The sequence below is a fragment of the Mesoplodon mirus genome, assembly GCF_964341445.2.
Source record: "Mesoplodon mirus genome assembly, chromosome: 5".
Classification (NCBI taxonomy): Eukaryota; Metazoa; Chordata; class Mammalia; order Artiodactyla; family Ziphiidae; genus Mesoplodon; species Mesoplodon mirus.
Genome location: NC_138980.1, coordinates 123,183,419 through 123,204,732, shown reverse-complemented (window position 1 = coordinate 123,204,732; position 21,314 = coordinate 123,183,419). Strand labels below are relative to the sequence as shown.

At 42.4% G+C, this 21,314-nt stretch overlaps 1 protein-coding gene across 7 annotated transcripts in view; it reads left to right on the top strand.

The window, feature by feature from the left end:
* PDE8B (phosphodiesterase 8B) overlaps positions 1-21,314 on the top strand; it is a gene marked incomplete at its 5' end in the record, with an annotated part of 391,344 nt that overhangs the window by 219,839 nt on the left and 150,191 nt on the right. For 5 of the 7 annotated variants that reach the window (XM_082621924.1, XM_082621926.1, XM_082621923.1 and 2 more), the window contains one exon: positions 16,401-16,460. In XM_082621924.1, the coding sequence (XP_082478050.1) occupies positions 16,401-16,460 (60 nt within the window). The remainder of the gene's footprint in view (positions 1-16,400; positions 16,461-21,314) is intronic. The other 2 variants (XM_082621927.1, XM_082621925.1) reach the window with 1 other exon arrangement.

The following is a 21,314-nucleotide window of genomic DNA, read 5'->3' as shown; positions in this document are numbered from 1 at the left end:
CCCTCCATTGGCAGGTGGATTCTCAACCACTGCACCGCCAGGGAAGCCCCCTCCTATTATTTTTTATTATTACTCAAGGACCCATACCTCCATTCAGCTTTAGCAAGACAGCTCAGTGGTCCAGAGGATCCTTCTTAGTTTATGGAAATTGTCCTTGATTTACCTAACCATATACAAGGGTCTCCTCTTACTCACTTTCTCCTACCCTCCTTCATTGATTTAGTTTTTCCTCTAGATTTTTTTTTTTTTTTTTTTTTTTTTGCGGTATGTGGGCCTCTCACCGTTGTGGCCTCTCCTGTTGCAGAGCATAGGCTCCAGATGCGCAGGCTCAGTGGCCATGGCTCACGGGCCCAGCCACTCTGCAGCATGTGGGATCTTCCCAGACCGGGGCACGAACCCGTGTCCCGTGCATCGGCAGGCAGACTCTCAACCACTATGCCACCAGGGAAGCCCTCCTCTAGATTTTTACATTGCCACTTATATCTTTTCTTTGACTAATAGGTAAGTCCACACTGAAAGACATATCTTCTGGTACAGTGGCTTCAGAGACTGCTTAATTAGTCTGCCTTTTTTCATGGCTGGATATATATATTATGTCAGATTCTGCAACAGGCTTTGGAGAAGATATAGAGGCAAATGATAAAATGGGGCATTTGAGGAAATGTTTAAACTCATGATTAGCCCCTTTATTTAAAAATAAGTAATAATTTCTTTCAGAATTTCTAACAAAGGCTTTTAACTTTTGTGGTTTATCTGCCATTCTCTCAAGCACATGGTATATATTTATAGGTCCTTATGTTAAATTATAAGCAGAATCATGAGGTAGGGAATTGGAGATAAAGCTGACCACAAGTTAATCTATTCCAACATCTTCTCTTTAAAAGGCCTGCAAATGTGGTGTTCTATGCTTCTGTTTCTGAAGGGAAAGCATTTTGGTGACTACCAGGAAGAAGCAGTGGGGGCAGGGTGGAAGTATCATTGGCCTGGCAGCTTGGAGACCTTGATTTTATCCTACTGTGACATCTTACTTGTGTACGACCTTGAACATAACAGTACCCTCTTAGGCCTTATTTGGCAGTCTGTAAAATGAAAGAGTTAAAGAAGATGGCCCCTTGGAAGCCTTCCAATTCCCAAACTGTTGGAAATCATCCTTCAGGATGTCAATATCTAGGAGACTATGTTGTAATAATGAAAGTGAGAATGTAAAGCAGTTCTTGGTTTTCTGTGATATTGGGGGGACAAGGGTGGTAAAGTTAGCTAATACAGAAGTAGACATTTGTGTTTTCATGTAAGCAATTCACATGTTTTGGGACTACATTTTGATGCAAGCTAAAGAAAGAGCTTATGCATATACCATAGAGAAATTCTTCCACATGTGCCACAGAGATATGTACAAGAACATTCTTAGCAGAACTGTTCATACTAGCAAAAAGTAGAAATAAAATGTCCACCAAGAGCAGAAAAGATAAATTATAATATATTCATATAATGCCTTACTATATAGCAGTGAAGTGAACAAACTATTACATGACAATCCCACATATAATGTTTAGTGAAAACAAGCAGGGCAAAATGGTACAAACAGTGTAATTTTGTAATTTATATAAAGTTCAAAAATCAAGTGAAATAATGTGTTGTTAAGAATGTATAAGGTATATGTAATAAACTATAAAGAAACATAAAGGCATAATAAATAAATAAATACAAAAAAAGAGAAAGAGCTTATGTTATGATGATCTAGCTTATTAAGTTAGATTACAAATGTTTTGTTTCTGGCTTACTGTGGGGCTCAGTAAGGATTTTTCAAAAGAATGAATGAGAAATGATCGTAATGATATGTATCATTTACCACCTGTCTGATGTGCCAAGCACTGGAGGTACATCCATGAATAGCACAGACCCAACATCTGCCCTCTCCAAGAGGCATGTGTTATTACCCGTTAGTTACATACGGGGAAAAGGAATTCCAGATTTGGTGTTACATTGAAAACTGAACAGCAACGCTGGCAGCTTTCGTTCTCCAGAAGCCCGCGTTTTGTGCCCAGGAGCAGAGTAATCTTCCATTTACCAAGGGCTTCTTCAGCTTTTTAATGATATATTAAACACCCAGTCACCAAATATCTGTGAGTCTGGGTTGTAGCAGATGGATTTGGGCGTTGGGTGCTGGAATGCATCCTGTCGCAGCTGATCATTTACTGGTTCTCTGACTGTGGTTGGATGGAGTTGGCATTTGTCTCCTAGGGTCCTCTTGCCCTCAACAGTTTGTGGTTATGGTGACAAAATTATAACATGATAAATACAGGCATACCTCTGATATATTGCAGATTCCTGTCCAGACCACTGCAATAAAGCGAATATCGCAATAGAGTCACTCGAATTTTTTTGTTTCCCAGTGCATATTAAAGTTGTGTAAAAAGTTTACACTATACTGTAGTCTGTTAAGTGTGCAATAGCATTATGTCTTAAAAAACAAAGTACATAGCTTAATCAAAAATACTTTATTGCTAAAAAATACTAATCATTATCTGACAATGCAGGGCTGGCACAAACCTTCAATTTGTAAAAAACAAAACAAAACAGTATCTGTGAAGCACAGTGAAGTGAAGTGCAATAAAATGAGGTATGCCTGTATTATGGTAGATGTATAAACAGAAGAAAGAGGACAGCAATTTAAAGAGCCTCCAAAACACTTTAAGGTTCTAACCATTTAAGGTACCCAGATCCAGGAAGGCATTTGGTGTGTGTTATGGGATAAGAGTCACTGGGACAGTTTTTCTCTCCCTCCAGAAAGGAAAATACTGATTTCCCCAGACCTTTAACAGCAACTGGGGTTTATCATTGCAAAATCTTTGGAATTTCATGAGTAAAAGTGGAATCTAGTTTTGAAATCAATCCAAAAAAATTGTTTTGGATTGCCAGAGAGGCTGAGCATTGTTGCATAATTTTTACAGCCTATTTTTGTGTGTTTGTTTTGTGAATTGCCTATCCTTTTTTTACTGTCACATTTTTCATTGGGATGCTTGCCTTTTTTCTAATTGTCTTATTAGAGTTTTTACAAACTCTTACAAGGATGCCAACTCCTTTTCCATCATATATTACTAATAGTTTTTCTTTTTTTGGTATTTTTATATTTATTCTGCTTTTTATATATTTATTAGTAAAACTCTAACAATCATTCCTTCAGTGTTTATGTCTTTGATGTTATTCTTAGCACGGCCTTCCAGGCCCTTGAATGATATAAGTGTTCACTTATCTATTTTGTCAATATTCTCACTGGTTTTTTTAATTAAAAATTTTAATCTGTCTGGAAGTAATTTGGATATATGTCATGATGCATGGAGCTAACTTAATTGTTTCCCACATGTTAACCAATTATACTATCGTTCTTGAAATTATTGAATTATCAACTTCTTCCCCACTAATATAAAATGACACTTTTACTATTTACTAAAATCATACTTCTAAAACAACATGGTTGTAGCAGAGAGGTCAATGAAAGATAGCAGAAAGCCTAAGAACTGAGAAAATATACATATATATTCATATATATATATATTCTTGTGTGTGTGTGTTCCTAAGCTTTCTGTGATCTTTCATTGACCTCTCTGCTAGAACCACACTGTTTTGGTAGTTGTATCTTTGGAGTCTATTGGTACATCTTGCAGAGCAAAATAACGCTTCCTTTGTAATTTTGTTAGCCAGTTGCTGCCATTTATTCTACATGGATTTGAGAATTTTACGAATTAAAGTTGGTGTCAGGATATTTATAGTAATTAATATATTGATTTAGGGGAGACGACACTTTTAAAATACTGACTTCCCATCCGGGAAGGCACATATCATTCCATTTATTTCAGTCTTCTTTGATGACACTCAGGTGTATGATATCTTATGTGAAAGCACAGGCTCTGAAGTCAGGGAGTCTGAGTTCAAATCCAAATTGAGCTGTGTATTTACTTGTATAGTAATGAGCAATTTTTTTCCCCAGTGACTGGAATACAGTGGGCAGTCAGCAAACATTTGTTCAAGAAATTTTTTTTTGACAACCAGGGAGAATTAAGCGAGAGGGAGAGAAAGAGGGAGAAGGAGAGATACTGAGAGAGAGAGACTGCAAGAGAGAAAACAGCCTTTTGTTAGCATTCCTAGCAAAATCCTGTGCTAAAACTTTGATTGGACCAGCCTAAGTCACTTGATTACCTCTAGCCAGTCACTGTAGCCAGAGAAGTCAAATGCTTAGCCATATTCATATAAATTCACATTTTTTCTTTAGAACCACATAGCTCCCCAAACAGGAGTCAGTCAGTGAACCCTGGGAAGAGAGAAGGAAGGAGTGGATGTTGGGGAGGCTATCAAGAAAGAAATTTTAAAAATGAATGTTGAACTTTAGCAAAATGCCATCTAGGCATCTCTTGAGATGACCAAGTATTGGCTTACTCTTTTTTTTTTTTTTTGCGGTACACGGGCCTCTCACTGCTGCGGCCTCTCCCGTTGCGGAGCACAGGCTCCGGACGCACAGGCTCAGCGGCCATGGCTCACGGACCCAGCCGCTCTGCGGCATGTGGGATCTTCCCGGACCGGGGTACAAACCCGTGTCCCCTGCATCAGCAGGCGGACTCTCAACCACTGTGCCACCAGGGAAGCCCTGGTTTACTCTTACTGATCATGGTGAGTTATATAAATAGATTCCCTAATATTAAGGTAGGAGAACAAAACCTACTTAGCTGTGCCCTGTGGCAATACCAGAGGTTCTGGGAGAACCAGCTTATTTTCCTTTTCCTTCTCTTTTTCCTTCTTCTGGGGCTTCTGTGGACTTTCCTGCCTCTCCTCAGCCCTCTGATACTGGTGTCTCCAGAGTTCTGTCTTTGGTTTCCTGCTCTGAGTGGTGGCATGGTTTTCACTACCTCTCCTCTGAGCTTCCTACTCATATATCCCACATCCTGACAAGTTGCATGGCCCAGAGGCTTCTCAAACGCTGCACATCCAGCACGTAACTCATCAGCCCTCATAAGTCTGCTTGGCCTCTTGTATTCTTGACAGCTCCAACCAGTCACTCAAACCAAAATCCTTGAACTTCCTCTCTTTATCCTCCGCTGCCCACACATGTCTCAGTTGATTTTATGCCCTGCGTTAGCCTCGAATTCATCCCACGCTGCTCCTAGCGCAGGCGCCCATCACCTCTTGTCTTTAGCAGTTGTTCTCAAATTTTAGCGAGCATCGCAGTCACCTGGAGGGCTGATCAGTTCACACATTGCTGCTCCCGCCCCTCAGAGTTTCTGACTCAGCAGGTCTGGGGTGGGCCTGAGGGTTTGCATTTCTGGTAAGTCCCAGTGCTGCTGCTGCTGGTTCAGGGACCACACTTTGAGAAGCACAGGCCCAGATCATTGCAGCAGCAGTTCCTTTCTGGTCTCTGGTCTTCCAGTCTATCCACACTTACTCTATCCACACTTCAGCCAGAATGATCCAGCTCATACCGTAAGCCTAAGCTTCTCACCATGGTAAGGCTGCGAGCCGGCCCCTTCCTCCCTGGTCAGCCTCATCATCCCCATCCACAGACCCAGGCTGCGCGGGGCTGTCCACAGGAACTCTGTTCTTTGCCTTTCCTCGTGGTATTCCATAGGCTGGAAATGTCCCTTCCATGGTTTTCACCTGCCTCAGTCTCACTCCTCCTTCATCATTGAGCTTTCCTGTGATCTCCTGGAAATTTGCCTGAGTTCCCAGAGGGAGCTTCATGCATCTTGCCTGAGTTCCCATAGCACCCTGCAGGTACCTCTGGCTTATTTCTTGCCACCATTATTGAATTGTTTGCAGAGTGCTGGGTTCTCAGATGAAGGCATTTAATGCCTTGATTACGCAGAGGTTCATCAGAAGACGCAAGTGGGCGGAGCTTTAGAGCAGGAACAAAAGGGAGCCTTTCACTTCCATTCCACTGTCAGGCAAGAGTGTGTTATTCAGCCTGCTCTCCAGCCAAGAGAAGAGGGACATGTGCGGGAATCCAGGATAGGCTGTGAGTTGGAACCACCTTTTTAAAGAAATGTACTTTGATTGAATAGAAGACGGTCTTTGTGGACTTAAGTAATCTTTTGCTGTGTTTGGGAGCTCTCTGGGTTTTTTCCTCCCCAGTGGACACATTCACTGGCTACCCCTTTCTGACTCTCTGGGTTTCTGGGAGAAGGAGGAGGATGCTGCCTTAGGCACCCTTCCTCAGCTCAGCCACACACCCATAAGCAGGCCACTTCCACCCTCACGGTGCTCCCCTGTCCTCCTCCCTAACTCTTAAAAAAAATACTATTTTTTAAAAAGAAGTAAGGTTGTGGGGTGTTGACACCTTGGCTTTTGATGGAAGCCACGGTGGACCCAGAGGGCCAAGCACAGTGGAGACCTGCCCCCAACGTGTTTACCTTCGCTAGATAAAGGGAAGAGGCACAGGGCTCGGGGGTGGGGAGTGGGGGGACCTTCAAGGTATGCCCTGCTGGTCTCGGGGGCGGCTGTCCATATGCTAAGCTTCTAAAAATGTTGAGGTTCTAACTGTATAGTGCTTCTCTTAGGTTTTACGTCTTTAGGATGGGAACTGTGCATATGATGAATAACTGTTTGGAAATCACTGTTTTTGCCAGCTAAGTAAAATTCCTTTTCAAAAAAGTGGGCATTTGCATTTTGCGGGTTACTTCTCATGAGTTTGTTACTTTTAAATGGGATTCGTTGAAATGGGATTAGCTTTTAAGTGGAGTCAACCTTCCACGTGGATTCATCCCTCCTGACATCCACACGGTCCGTGGACTCAGGGTCTGACGGTGACAGTTCACCCAGTGTGAGTGGCCCCGATACGCCAGAGTCAGGAAAGCGAGTGTGGTTCAATTCTGGTGTGGTGCCAGATGTGGCTAAAAATCCAGTGTTGCTTCAGGGTCACCCGGGCCCTAGTGTGAGATTCTCCTGGAGTCCAACAGGGAAGATATTTGGCTACTGGTTCTCTAAGGCGGTTCTAGCTTTTCAGTGATAAAACTGAGGACAGAGGCAGCATAGATAATTGAAATCCACAGGCTATCTCTAAAACTCATTTTTAGCAGGTGGTTTCTGTTTCCTTGGCCATCAAATCTATTTACCAGAACTGCTGACCAAGTAACAGAACTGACGGATTTGAATATCATCCCTCCCCACTTTGTCCCATCTTCATTTAAATGTTAAGGAGAAGGCATATAGCAGGATGGAAGGGCATTAGAAATGCTTGGGTTTTTCCACAGTCCGGGTAACTGCCTTCTGCATAATCAGAGATCGACATTCTTTGCTCATCCTCTGTTACACAATGTAATTTTGAGTGCTTGAAGTCATCTGGCTGTTTCTATTATCAGTAATATTCCTAATAAAAGGAAGGAAGTTAGTTGAGGGATGTCACGTTTTTCAGTTGCCTTTAAATTCCTCTGTTCTCCAGGTCACGCCCTGGGTTTGACCTTTGGAATCTGGGAATGGTTATGTTGACACACATGCCTGGCCCAGTGACACTGTAGCTGAGTTGCTAGGTTAATGAAAGCTTGATGCCGTGATTCTTGCGTGGCATGTATGATGAAAGCTTTTTGACATAATCATAATGTTGAAGTGCAATTAGGGTTTCCCCCGCCCAAAGCTAATTCTCTCTAAGGCTTTCTTGTGCTAGCCTCCTTCAGGTGTACTCACCATTTCATGGATTGTATTCTAGACCTTCCCCCCGCCCCCATTTTAACACAGTCTGTTTCAGACAGTTCTTTTCTGATGGCTGTAGATGAAATGACTCCAGTGTTTAAAGAATTTCTCTCTTTCATCTGATATTTATGGGGAGTGGGATGGTTTCTCCATTAGACTGTGCTGGCCACATTTTCTGTGTGTGAATCTGATGGCATCTTGGATGTCTTCTGCCTCTTATTTATTTTTAAATAAATTTATTTTATTTATTTTTTGGCTGCTTTGGGTCTTCGTGGCTGCATGCAGACTTTCTTCTAGTTGTGACGAGCAGGGGCTACTCTTCATTGTGGTACTCAGGCCTCTCACTGTGGTGGCTTCTCTTGTTGCGGAGCACAGGCTCTAGGCGCACGGGCTTCAGTAGTTGTGGCATGTGGGCTCAGTAGTTGTGGCTCATGGGCTTAGTTGCTCCGCGGCATGTGGGATCTTCCCAGACCAGGGCTTGAACTTGTGTCCCCAGCATTAGCAGGTGGATTCTTAACCACTGCGCCACCAGGGAAGCCCTTTATTTTTAAGTTTATTTTTAATTACCATTTCAGTGCTAACCAGAGGGTGGATCTGTCCTTTGTCACTGTGATGTTTTCCAGGCATGGTGGGATATATCATCCTCTTCTCCACTCGCCCAGTAAGAGTCACTGAGTGTAATGACAATACTTATTAAGAAAGAACAGCCTTGTCCCCAACAGCGACAGTGGAGAATGGGAGAGGGCAGGGGGCATCATAAGACACTGTGCTGGAAAGCCCATCACGGCGTCTGGTCCAGTGCCTCGGGGCGCCTCTGGGTCGCATCTTGCTTTCACTGGCTCTGACTGCGTCAGCTGTGACACACGTAGTATGTACTGATCTCCCTACTTGCTTCACCTTCCCCAAGCTTAGCCTGATCTTCCACATCTTATGTATAAGTTTTTTACAACTAAAGTCTCTTTGTGTACCATCTTAAGACCTTTCTGGAGCAAATCAAGATATAAGTTAATATGTAAATAAGAACATGGCCTTCTTTCCAAGAAAGACAGGTCTGGGCTTAAATCTCAACTCCTGCCCCCAGGTGAGTTGAGTAACCTTTCTGGAGCTTTAACTTCTTTAGCTTTAAGTTTGTGGGATTGCTGTGCCTGTTACATGGGATGATGCACATTGGGGCGTGGGTCCTCAATCCCCTCTTGTCTTACTGGGGCACAGAGAAATTAGTTACCTTGAGCAAGTTCCCCCGAGTCCCAGCCCCATTTCCTAGGGTTTCATTTCAACAAGTTTCAGGGAAACTCTGTCTGTATTCTGAGGAATTTTAAATACAGCATCTTATTTTACCAAATAAAGACCTTACTGGGAGAAAAAAAAAAGTGTATGTAGAATATTTAAATAGTGACTACTTGCTCAATTAATGTTAATCCCAAAATAGGAAACAGGCTTTTCCCATAAAACTAAATATATTGTAAATTTATTTTGTGATATTTAAGATACCAACAAACCGGAACATATAATCCAGTAAACACCTATGTACTCAGTATTCACTGCTTAAAAAAAAAAAATCAACGATGAACAATACTTGAAGCCCCTGAATACATCTTCTCCACCAGTAGGACCACTTGCCTCCATAGGGAATTTATAAGCATTTCTTTGTACCATTATAATATACTCTTAAACTATATTCAGTATTATTTTAAATATTTTAAAACCTTAAGTGGTACTCTAAGGTATGTGTTCTTCTGAGACTTATTTTTTTTACTTGATGTTTGTGAGATTCATCCATTTGGAATGGGTAGCTTGGGTTGTTTCATTTTCATTGTTGTATAATTTCCATTGTATGGATATTTCTTGATATAAATTTTTTTTGGTGATGGATGTTAATGGATTGTGGATAAGGCTGTTTCCAAATCTTGGTTCTAAATCTGCTCCAAATGTTCTTGTAAGTGCTTCCTCATATACCCCAGGGGTCCATTCACATAGGAGGTGGGTTGTAGGTCGTATGTAAACTTCATCTTTACTAGAAATCCCCAGAATGTTTTCAAAGTGGCTGAACCAATTTACACTCCCAACAACAATGTATGAGTTCCTGTGGGTCTACTTCTTGCCCACGCCAGGTGGTGTTTGACTTCCTAATTCTACTGTTCTGTTGATCAAAAAACAGCTGGTTGTGACATGGTACCTCATTGTAATTTGAAATTTTTATATTCCTGATGACTAAATATTGAGCGTCTCTTCATACGCATATTTCCTATTCTGTGAATTTCTTTTTCAGATCTTTTGCCCAGCTTTCTTTCTGGTTGTCTTTTTATTGTTTTTAAGGATTTTGTTATGTTCTGGTTACTAATACTTGCTGGTTTCCTATACTGTAGATGTCATTTCTTGGGCTAGCACCTACCTTTTTTCCCTTTTATTAGAGTGTTTTTTGCTTTTGCTTTTGGTGAATAGGAGTTTTAAAATTTAAAGTCAAAGTGATCTTTTCTTTTATGGTTGTATATTTTGATGAGTAGACATCTATAGGTCTGTGTTTTTGTGATAAAACCTCATGCTGCCAAATTAATATTCTAACCAGCAGAGCATAAAACACGGAGTTGGTAGGTCTGTCGCCCACTGTGAGTATCTCATGACTATGAGTAATCTTCCATATATATAATGTGTGTGTATGTAACAAAAAAAGACTATAAAAATTTTTATTTTGATTCTAGTTTAGGGATACTGTTTGGGGGGAAAAACTCATCAAACGTGAAGGACTGTATCTTCCTCTTGCCTAAATGATCATCTTGTGTTTCTGGAGTGGCTTATCTGGAAAAAACCCTGTGGGTATCTGGGTTCAGGTATGATGGTTGAGTCTGGGTGGGTTTTGGTGCCTTCCACCAAGTAAGTGCTCCGTTGATATCTGTTGCATAAATGAATATGTAGTAGCGTCTGAAGTTGACAACAGACATGTCTGCTCAAAGAACAGACTAGTGGTTCTCAACCCCGGTTGCACCTTAGAGATACCAGTTCTCTTGGTTTGAAGTAGGACCCAAGCATTAATATAATTAAAAAGTCCTTCAGGTAATTCTAATAAGAAGCCCAGGTTGAGAACATCTAGGTAACATAATTGGAAGCAGGAAGGGGAGGAGAGGGGAGGATTGGGACCACCTGTTGGGCTCTGAAAGGTCCAGGGGGCAGTGGAACATGGCGAGAATCAGAGTGAGGTGAAGGCTGGAGGCTAGTGTGAGGTCAGAGCTGACCACTGGGGCCTGTGGCTGATCAGACACGGGAGGAGGAAGGAAGCATTCTGGGTGTTCGGTGGACAGCGGGCCTGGGAGGTGAGGCAGGAAGAGTCAGTGGTTCCCAGTCTGGAGCAGCGATGCCCGGCAGCCTCATGGTGGGGCACGTGGAGGCTGCACTGCTGGTACCTTTCTGACCAGAAGCCAGAGGGCAGGCCTGGGCTCATTTAAAAGGGACAAGTCAAATACCGCCTTTGCTTACCCAGAGCTCAGAGGAAGAAAGAAAGTAGTTTGGCCTGGGAATGGAGGGTAGACAGGGGACCCCTTGAGAGATGTAAATACTGTTTTAAAATCAGAGCCAACAGGGCAACAGTCAGGGTTGATTAAGGATATTTAAAAATAAGAATGATCTTTACAATGGGGTACCCCTTTCGTGAAGTGAAGTTGGTTTGGCCCTGAGCTGTGCGTGTGTATACACCTGTGTGTGAACACTCAGTACTGCAGGTGGGGGGGAGGAATGGATTCCCAAGGAGTTGTTGAAGTGGGGAGGATTCAGTCTCTGAGCTTGTTTTTGGAAGGTAGAAGTTATGGCAACTGCCTACCCACCCCGACAGACAGAGACACACACATATAGAACTTTTCCTTCTTAGTCCTGGTGGCAGCCCTGTTAGCAGCAGCACAGACTACTAGGGTGTGAGCAGAGATTGCCAGGTGCTGAATCCATCTGCAAAAGTGGAATAGAGTCCAGAAACCCATAAGAGAAATATGGGGGTTTCAGTCAGAATTAATGCTGTAAAATGTGGAGCATAATGAAAGAGCAGTGCACTGGGAGTCAGGAAAAATGAAGTCTCAGCCCTGACTCTGTTACTTAAAATCTGTGTGATCTTAATTCAATTCCATTTCTTTATTGAGCACCAGCATTTACTGAGCACCTTCTAGAGGCTGCGGACAAAATAGTGAAAAAGACAATATCTGTGTCCCTCAGGACACTCACAACCTTGCCCAGGGGAAAGATATTTAAATGGGTAGTAAAGTAAATGCTAAGAAGCACACAGGAGGAGCACTGAGCAGAGAGAGTGGTGAGTCCTGTCTGGGTGCAACTGGACCTGGACAGCCTTCAGAGAGTGGGGGGCACTTGAGCAGCCCTCCAAGCCTGAGTCAGCTCTGCTGAGCAGATGCAGGAGGAAGGCCTTCCAGCTCAGTCACTTTGCCTGAATTCTTACCACCTTCATATTTGAGGGAAGCTCTAAAACCGGAGTCCAAGTTATTTAACACAATTCCTGAAGCTACCGAGAGCCGTGGCCACCACCACTAGAGAGTATGCTGCAGTTACAGGTGGACCAGCCGCCTGAACTGCTGCGATTTCTCTCAAGACTTAGTCTCTTTCGTCTGGTTACCCTGCACCAGCTGGTTTTCATCTTGGAGTTCCCTCTCCTTGGATATGAAACCAAGCTGGTGGGGGGGGTGGTGTAATTTTTTTTTCTTGATCGTTGTGGTGTATTTTACCCACTTGCTTTCACTGCTATAGTTCCTACTCATAGCAGTGTCTTTGTTTTGTTTTTGCAAAATTTCTGTTCTTGACTATCCAGAAAGTAGGCAAACCAAATGGTTTTTCTCCCTGAGTCATAAATCTGATCCTGTTAATCCTCCGCTCAAAAACCTGCAATGTGGTTGGTGCCTACAGAATCAAAAGGGATTTCCTTTCCAGAATCCTCTAAGGAACTGACCGCAACCTAGTCTTCCCTTTCATGCTCTGTAATCCACCTTCTCTAGATTCCTGTCTTCTCCCCTACGAGCATCTTTGCATTCTTGCCTCTGTGCCTTTGCTTCTGTTGTTTCCTATGCCTGGAATTTCCTCTCCCAACCCAATCTCTTCTTCTTCCCATCCATGACCCACTTGTCTTCATAAAGCCTTCCTTGACCTCCCCACCTTCAAAACCAGAAAGATGGTCTCCTTTCTCTCCACCTCAAAGTCTGAGGGGAAATGTCTGTCAATCAGAATTCTATATCTCACTGAACTCTCAAACAAAAGCAAGTGATAGAAATTTGCCTATCAAACAATTCTGAGTGAGTTTGCCTCTCATAAACCCTCTCAGAATGAAAAGGTATACTCCCAGTTGCATGTTCAGGGACCTAGGTTGCTACCTTGAGATCAGTCAAGGTGAAAGTGTCTACACCGTAGAATCAGTAAATGATACAAAATAGGACATTTCTTTTTTCCTGAAGAGCCAACTCATCTGAATGTGAATTGGTGACCCTGCTACATATATATGTGTATGTGTGTGTGTGTAGGTGACCATGCACACACATGTGTGTACACATAAATATTCGACACACTATTAATGTTGGACAGTTAAAACTGCACTGTCAGCCAGCAGTGCTTCCTCATTTGGCTGCTGGGGAGAGCCGTGGGGTCGGAGTGACTAGGAAGCTTGTCTCTCTTCACACTCAACGTTATCCTCCTCTCCTCTCCAGAGCTGGAATTGTAATACCTATGACCCCACCTCCTTCTTGCTTCTGTGTCCTTGGCAAATGTGGTCACACCCTGGAATCAGAGCTAACACACTAATTGAGGATCTGTGTATCTGCAGTTGCTCAAAGTTCACTCTTTGAAGTAGAGAATCTTGGCTTGATTACACAGACATCAGTAAATGGTCTCCTGTTTCTGTTCATAATTTGTTCTCTTAGAAATGGGTGAAATGCAGGCAATGAGACTCCCGTGGGGCTTCCCTGGTGGTGCAGTGGTTGAGAGTCCGCCTGCCGATGCAGGGGACACGGGTTCGTGCCCCGGTCCGGGAAGATCCCACATGCCGCGGAGCGGCTGGGCCCGTGAGCCATGGCCGCTGAGCCTGCGCGTCTGGAGCCTGTGCTCCGCAACGGGAGAGGCCACAACAGTGAGAGGCCTGCGTACCGAAAAAAAAAAAAAAAAAAAAGACTCCTGTGTTAGAAGGAGAACTCTGCAGGCTGCTGCTGCTGTCTGTGCCCATACCTGCTGCTGGTCAGGCCTTGGGCCATCCCTCATAGGCCAGGAGGAGAGGTTCCAGTTCTACTGGGATAGTTGACCTCTGTTGGACACAGAAGCCAAAGTCTGATGACTGGAGCGCAGACCAAGAAGGAGAAGGCACACCAAGAGACAAGAAGTGACGTGTAGGTCAGGACTAGAGGAGCTGGAAAACTGAGGCGCCCAGGCTGGCGGTGAAGTTGACCTGTGCTCTCTGGGAGGCAGCACAGGGACGTGGGGCTCGGGGGGTGGGAGGGGCTGGCAGAGGCCGGGGTCTTGGAGAGAGCTCAGCGACCTTGCAGTTTCTCTCCTGGGCTCTGCTTCAGGTGGCAGCTTCCTGCTGACGTGGGTCCGGAGGAGGTTAAAATGCTGGATGCGGGCAGGGACCTCTTGTGCTGCAGGGGAAAGTTGGAGGGTCTTTCCTGTCTGTCAGCAGGAGAAGGATCTTCTAGATGGAGGCTTGCTTCTAAAACTGCATGCCGTCACTCCGTGGCTGTTGCTTTTCTCCTGCCAAGGTCGCTCGTGTGAGAGTGCCTAGCACAGGGCTGGAGACAGGAGGGCCCCCCGCAGTCATCAGCTGCTTTGCTGGCAGAGTTGAACAGGGCCTGTTTAACAGCGTCGTGCACACATTCGTTCCTTCAAAGTACACAGGAATGCGTCGCTTAGGAGGGAATTATCACTTTGGGGGCAGTCTGTGCCCTTGCCCCAGTCCCTTAGCCTTCCAAAGCGAGCCACTTTTTATTTGATTGCTTTTAAACTTTTATTGATTTCTTGTTTCATTTGTCTTCTGCCCCTGGGTGCCCCTGTGCAGGGCCAGTTTTGCTGGAGAAAGCGCAGGAGGCCCTGTCGCAGGGGCTTCTGTGGGTGGTGCAGGCACTCTGCCAGGAGAGACCAGAGAGCACAAAGATACCTCAGATTTTCAGTCACATTTCTCTTTCTGTACCAAACTGGTTTCACTTCTCAGTCGTTAATTTTGTAGCTGAATTCTGGCGGTTGCACTGCTTTTGAGGGAGGGTGTCTATTTCAGACGATAAAAACTGCTTTTAGGGTGAAGCTGCGTGGTGGCCAGAGTCCCAGTGATGCAGGAGACCTGGTGACGTTCTCCTTCCAGGGGAATTCTTGGGGCTGTGCACGTATCAGTACAGACCCCTCACAGGGCATTGTTTTGCTTAGAGAAAAGCAACTTGAGTGTGTCACTTAGGCCTGAGGACCGCAGTGCAACACTGAAGGGACTTGTCACAGGTCCATAGCCTCAGGGACCCGAGGAGTCCTTCCAGCCCTGCTGGAAGGTCTCACCGTGGGGAGGCTGCTTCCCCAAGCAGGGCAGGAGAGCCCAGCTTTGCTCTCCTGAGAGCTCACTGCAGAGAGCGGGCTGGAGGAATCCGCCTGACAGAGGAAAAGGACATTGGCAGCTCGTGGTTATGTTTTGGAGAAGCTTCACACCATGCCCACCTGCAGTTAAAGGGCAAGAAAGGAGAAAGGGAAATTAGTAGTCTTCGAGTCTAATGTAAAGAAAGTTCTGCCTTTCTTGTTTAACTGATAAAGCCTCCTCTGACCCTTGGCTCACTGAAATGTCTCTGGTCCTGTGAACTCCGATGCTTGCTGAAGCTGTCCTGTCTGACTCACGGGGGCCAACCTAGTGTGTTGAATGCAGGATAAGCTGCTAAGTAGAGGCAAAATGACTGCAGCCTCTTGGAGAAAAACAAACCTGGATCCATGGAGGTGAGGCCAAGACCTTCAATCGGATTGTCTAGAGAAAAGTTATTTTTAGAAATCCAAGTAAAGTAATTAAAAATAAAGAGAAATGTTTTCTCTCTGCTCGCAGCCAAAGGCAGTTAGATGGTGTTGGCCAGTGAACACCTAAGCTCATTCCTGGAGTCATGGGACAGAGTCAGCTTCCTGTGGTCCTGGGTGTGAGGTTACTCAGTTTATTTGAGGAGGTACAACTGAAATGAATAATTTAGTCATGGTCAACACGGATAAGAGTAAGCTGTTTATTCCTCATACTAAAACATTAAGATAAAAAAATAAGATCTAAATATAGGAACACTCTTAAGCCATCAAAATGCTTTAGCTTCCACATATGAGAGGAATTTTTACTCTTTGGAAATTTCAGAATAATAACAGCCTGGCATCATGCCCAGAATAGTAGGTGCTCAGTAAATAATTATTGAGTTGTTTTCTCCCATAAAGAGAGAGTAAAGAATAATATGTGCTTATTATAAAAATCCATGCACTTAAGGTAAAAATAACCTGAAATCCTACCACTTAGCCTTGAAGATGTATCCTCCCAGACATTTCAATGCACATAAATGTATACATTCTTTTACAAAACCAGAATTGTACTGTATGTGATATTTTATAAACTGTCTCCATGTCAATAAATTAGATCCTTTTATTTAGCTGCAAAGGGGCATGACATAATATCCAGTGTAAGGAAGAATTGGTCAATTCCTGTAGTTTATGACTTGACACATCTCATGTGCTGTTTTTGTTTGTTTGTTTGTTTGTTTTAGCAGGTCTCTTCGGCAGAGGTACGCATCGGGCCCATGAGACTGACGCAGGATCCTATCCAGGTACACCCCCGTTCCTCTGTAGGGACTTGGTTTGCAGAGCAAGTGGCTATAGAAGCACTATGCCAGGGGCTCTTTCATATACAGCAGATGGCCATCCTTGCCCTGATGTGCATGCCCACATATCCATACGTGGTGTGTGTGTATATGCCTGTGTGCAAAGGCTTGTTTTTATTAATGTCAAACTTGAGGAATCAGATTGCTTTCTTGAAGACAAATATTGCCCCATTTTGAGTATAAATAATATAATAGGTAGAGCGATTGCATGGTAGGTTGTGAGGGAGAACAACTCTTCACCAAAAAATGCATCTGTTATACATTGCTGCTTCCGCAGCTGGAAAGGGAAGAAGCTGTGTGTGGTAAAGGGCAGGGCTTTGCCACGAGCCACGGCTGGGTGGGAATCCTGGCTCTGCCTTTACCAGCTCTGTGACCTTGCATGTATTGCTTCACTTCTCTACCCAGTGCCTTGTATGTAAAGTGGAGACGGTAATGGCTCTCTCTTAGGAAATTATGAGTTCAAGGAAATAGCATCAGGTGCTTGGGACACTGCCTGGCAGTAGAAGGTGCTCAGTGATGGTAACTGTTGCCCTGTGTGACTAGAGGCAGGCAGCCTACTGGGCTCTGAAGACCAAGGCTCCTGGTTCCAGGGAGAGAAGGGGCCAGCGCCTGCAGCCTTGACCACCCTCTAACAGCAGCAGCACCCATGTCCTCCCCACCACCCCTCCAGCTTCCTGTGTGCCCTGTGAGGAAATAGGTATGAGAAGTGTTTGTTAAGTCCTCATCTGCATCTTCCCGGTATACCTACATGAGCCACCTTCCTCCTTGTAAAACTGTAGCTTGTTAGCACCTGGAAGCTTGTGCTGTACTTCGGACAAGTGAAGATGCAGAGACGATGTAAATAAACCAATTAACATGTAGATGAAAGTGAAAAACCAACCAAAGAAATGTACTGTTTGATTTAAGAGCAGTTGGAAAAGAAAATAATTTACTGTTGCTTGGAAAAGGAAATGCAAATCTAGGGAAAGGAAAAAAAACAAGAGATTTAAGCTTGGGAAAATTGGATGAAAACAAATTTAGGAGCAGAGAGAGAGAGGAAGAGAGAATTTATTAAAATAAACATAAGCCACAACTATTTATATAGAATACAAACAAGTGGAAAATTCCAGTATTCATTCTGGGGGCATGGACTTTGTAGTCCATTTTGAATAAAGGCAGTGACAAAGGTTCTGATATCAGTATTTATTCCCAAAGTAATTTCCAGAATTTTTCTTGGGATTAGTGTGGTTTTAGATCAGTTACTTTAATTTACCTTCATTTTTCACCCTGTGCTGTACTGGCAATGAATGCTCATGATAAGGGCATCTCATTCTTAAATCTTTTTTTCTTTTGAGATTTTTTTTTTTTGATGTGGACCATTTTTAAAGTCTTTATTGAATTTGTTACAATATCGCTTCTGTTTTATGTTTTGGTTTTTTGGCTGCGAGGCATGTAGGATCTTAGCTCCCCGACCAGGGATTAAACCTGCAACCCCTGCATTAGAAGGCAAAGTCTTAACCACTGGACCACCAGGGAGGTCCCAAGGGTGTCTCTTTTTTTTTTTTTTTTTTTTTTTTTTGCGGTACGCGGGCCTCTCACTGTTGTGGCCTCTCCCGTTGCAGAGCACAGGCTCCACATGCGCGGGCTCAGCGGCCATGGCTCATGGTCCCAGCCGCTCCGTGGCATGTGGGATCTTCCCGGATTGGGGCGCAAACCCGTGTCCCCTGCATCGGCAGGCAGACTCTAAACCACTGCGCCACCAGGGAAGCCCAGGATGTCTCATTTTTATCAAATATAATTTGTTAAATTGTAAAGTATTTTAAATACTCATAAAAGTACATATGTATACCCATATCCACTTTTATGAAATATGCTAATTTTATTTTATCAAACATAAATTTATTTTATCAAGGATATTCTATTTGTCTCAGAGTTCTTTTTAGAAACAAGAGATTACAGATACTTTAAGCCCTATTTATCCCTTTGCCCTCCTCTCTCTGCCCTAAAAGTAACCACTATTTGGAGATTGATTATGATAGGTATTTGTATATTTCTTCTACATATTTATGTTTCCATTTTTAAAAAATATTTATTTATTTTTGGCTGCATTGGGTCTTGGTTGCAGCACATGGGATCTTTTGTTGCAGCACGTGGGGTCTTTTGTTGCAGCATGTGGAATCTTTCATTGCAGTACACGGGCTTCTCTCTAGTTGTGGTGCACAGGCTTCAGAGTGTGCGGGCTCAGTAGTCGTGGTGCGCAGGCTCTCTAGTTGTGGTGCATGGGCTCTGTATTTGTGACGTGTGGGCTCTGTAGTTGCGGCATGTGGGCTCTGTAGTTGTGGCATGTGGGCTTAGTTGCCCTGCAGCATGTGGGATCTTAGTTCCCCGACCAGGGATTGAACCCGTGTCCCCTGCATTGGAAGGCAGATTCTTAACCACTGGACCACCAGGGAAGTCCCATGTATCCATTAACATTTACTTTGTCTTGAATATTTTAAACTTTATTTGAAGGGTGTCAGGCAGCAGACATCATTCTGAAATTTTTCTTTATCATTTAGTGTCGTATCTAAGAATCTGTTGCCTAATCTAAGGTCACAGAGATTTACTTCTTTGTTTTCTTCTAAGAGTTTTATAGTTGTAGCTCTTATATTTAGCTCTATGATCCATTTTGGGTTTTTTTTTTTGTTGTTGTTGTTGTTGTTTTAATTTTTTAATTTTTTTATTTTTTGCTTTATAACAAATTTAATCAGTTATACATATACATATGTTCCCATATCCCCTCCCTTTTGCGTCTCCCTCCCACCCTCCCTATCCCACCCCTCCAGGCGGTCACAAAGCACCGTATGATCCATTTTGATTTAACTTTTGTATGTGGTGTGAGGTAGGGCTTCATTCTTTTGTTATGTGGATATCTAGTTGTGCAGCAGCATTTGTTAAAAAGAATATTCTTTCCCCATTGAATTGTCTTGGCATGTTTTTCTAAAATCAACTGACCATGATTGTGAGCATTTATTTCTGGATTCTCATTTCTATTCCATTGATATATGTCTGTCCAATGCCAGTACCACACTGTCTTGATTTCTGTAGCTTTGAAGTGTGAGTCCCCCAACTTGCTTATCTTTCAAGATTGTTTTTGCTGTTTGGGTCCCTTGAATCTTCATATGAATTTCAGGACTAGCTTGTTAATTTGGGGAGTGAGGGGGACCAGCTGGGATTTTGATAGTGATTGCAATAAACCTGTAGGTCAATTTGGGAATATTACTGTGTTAACCATTTTGTCTTCCAGTCCGTTAACATAAGATGTCTTTCCATTTATTTAGATTTTCTTTAACTTCTTTCACCAAAGTCTTATAGTTTTTAGTGTAGTGTTTTATATTTTTATTAAATTTATTCCTGAAATATTTTATTCTTTTTGATGCTATGGCAAATGGAATTGTTTCCTTACTTTCAGTTTTGGGTTGTTCATTGCTAGTGTATAGAAATATATTTATTTTTATATATTGATTGAACTCATTTATTAGCTTTTACATTTTTCTGTGGATTCTTTAGGATTTTCTATATACAGGATCATATCATTACTACTTTCTTCCCAATCTGAATGCCTTTTATTTTGTTAGCCTGATTGTCCTGCTAGAACCTTTAAAACAATAGTGTGTTTAGATACTATTTATAAGATATATCCAGATCTTTTCTCAAAGTGGTTGTACCATTTTACACTCCTACAAACAATGTGAGTTCTTATTATTCCAAATCCTTGGTAATGTTTGTTTCAGTCTCTTAATTTTAGCTCATCTAGTATGTGAGTAGTTCTATCTTATGGTAACTTAAATTTGCATTTCTCCATTACTAATAACGTGAGCACTTTTTTGTTCGCTGATTGGCCATTTTTAAAATCTTCTGTGAATGTTTAGTTAAGTCTTCTGCCCATTTTTAGTTGGGTTGACTTTTAAAAAACTACTGAGTTGTGGGAATTCTGTATATATTCTTGTCCCAAGTCCTTTATCAGATTTTGAAAATATTTTCTTCCAATCTGTGGCTCTTCATTTTCACAAATTTGGATTTTGAGCAAAAATTTTAGTTTTGATATAGTCTAATTTATCACTCCTTTTATGGTTATTACTTTCTGTGGTCTATGAATCCTTAATCCCAGGTTGAAGGTTATTTCTCGTTTTCTTCTAGAAACTTTATTGTTAAATTTTAATTTTAGATCTGTAATCTATCTCAAGTTCATTTTTATGTATGGTGGAATAAAGAGGTCAAGGCTCTTTTTCCTTCCATGTTGAATGAGCAGCTCCATTTGCTGAAATGACTGTGTATTCCTTGCTCCATTGAATTACTTGATGCCTGATTCTTTGATACTTGTTGCAACTTGTTTGGTAGCCAATAATGTAGCCAGTTTTGAAATTTTCCACAAAAACTTTAAAAAAGATGTATCTCTATTTCTGGAATACAGGTTTCTATATCTGTGAAATTAATTCAACTTTATTAATGATGCTATTCAAACCATCTCTATCTTAATTTTTTGTGTTCTGTTAGTTTCTATTGTAATGGATATGTCAATATCCTCAATATTTCTTAATATTTTCTGATGTTTTGAGTCTGTCATGTTAATGTACATCCAAGTTCTAGATTGTTGTATGTTCTTGGTGACTGTTCCTTTTATTATTATGTAGTGTCCCTCTTTAAACTTCTGCCTTAATTTCTATTTTATTTGTTGGTAATATGGTTGGACCAGCTATCTTTGGTTAATATTTTCCTGGTATATCTTTTTCTATCTTTTCATTTTTGGGTTTTATTTATAACTTTATGTTAAATATCCCT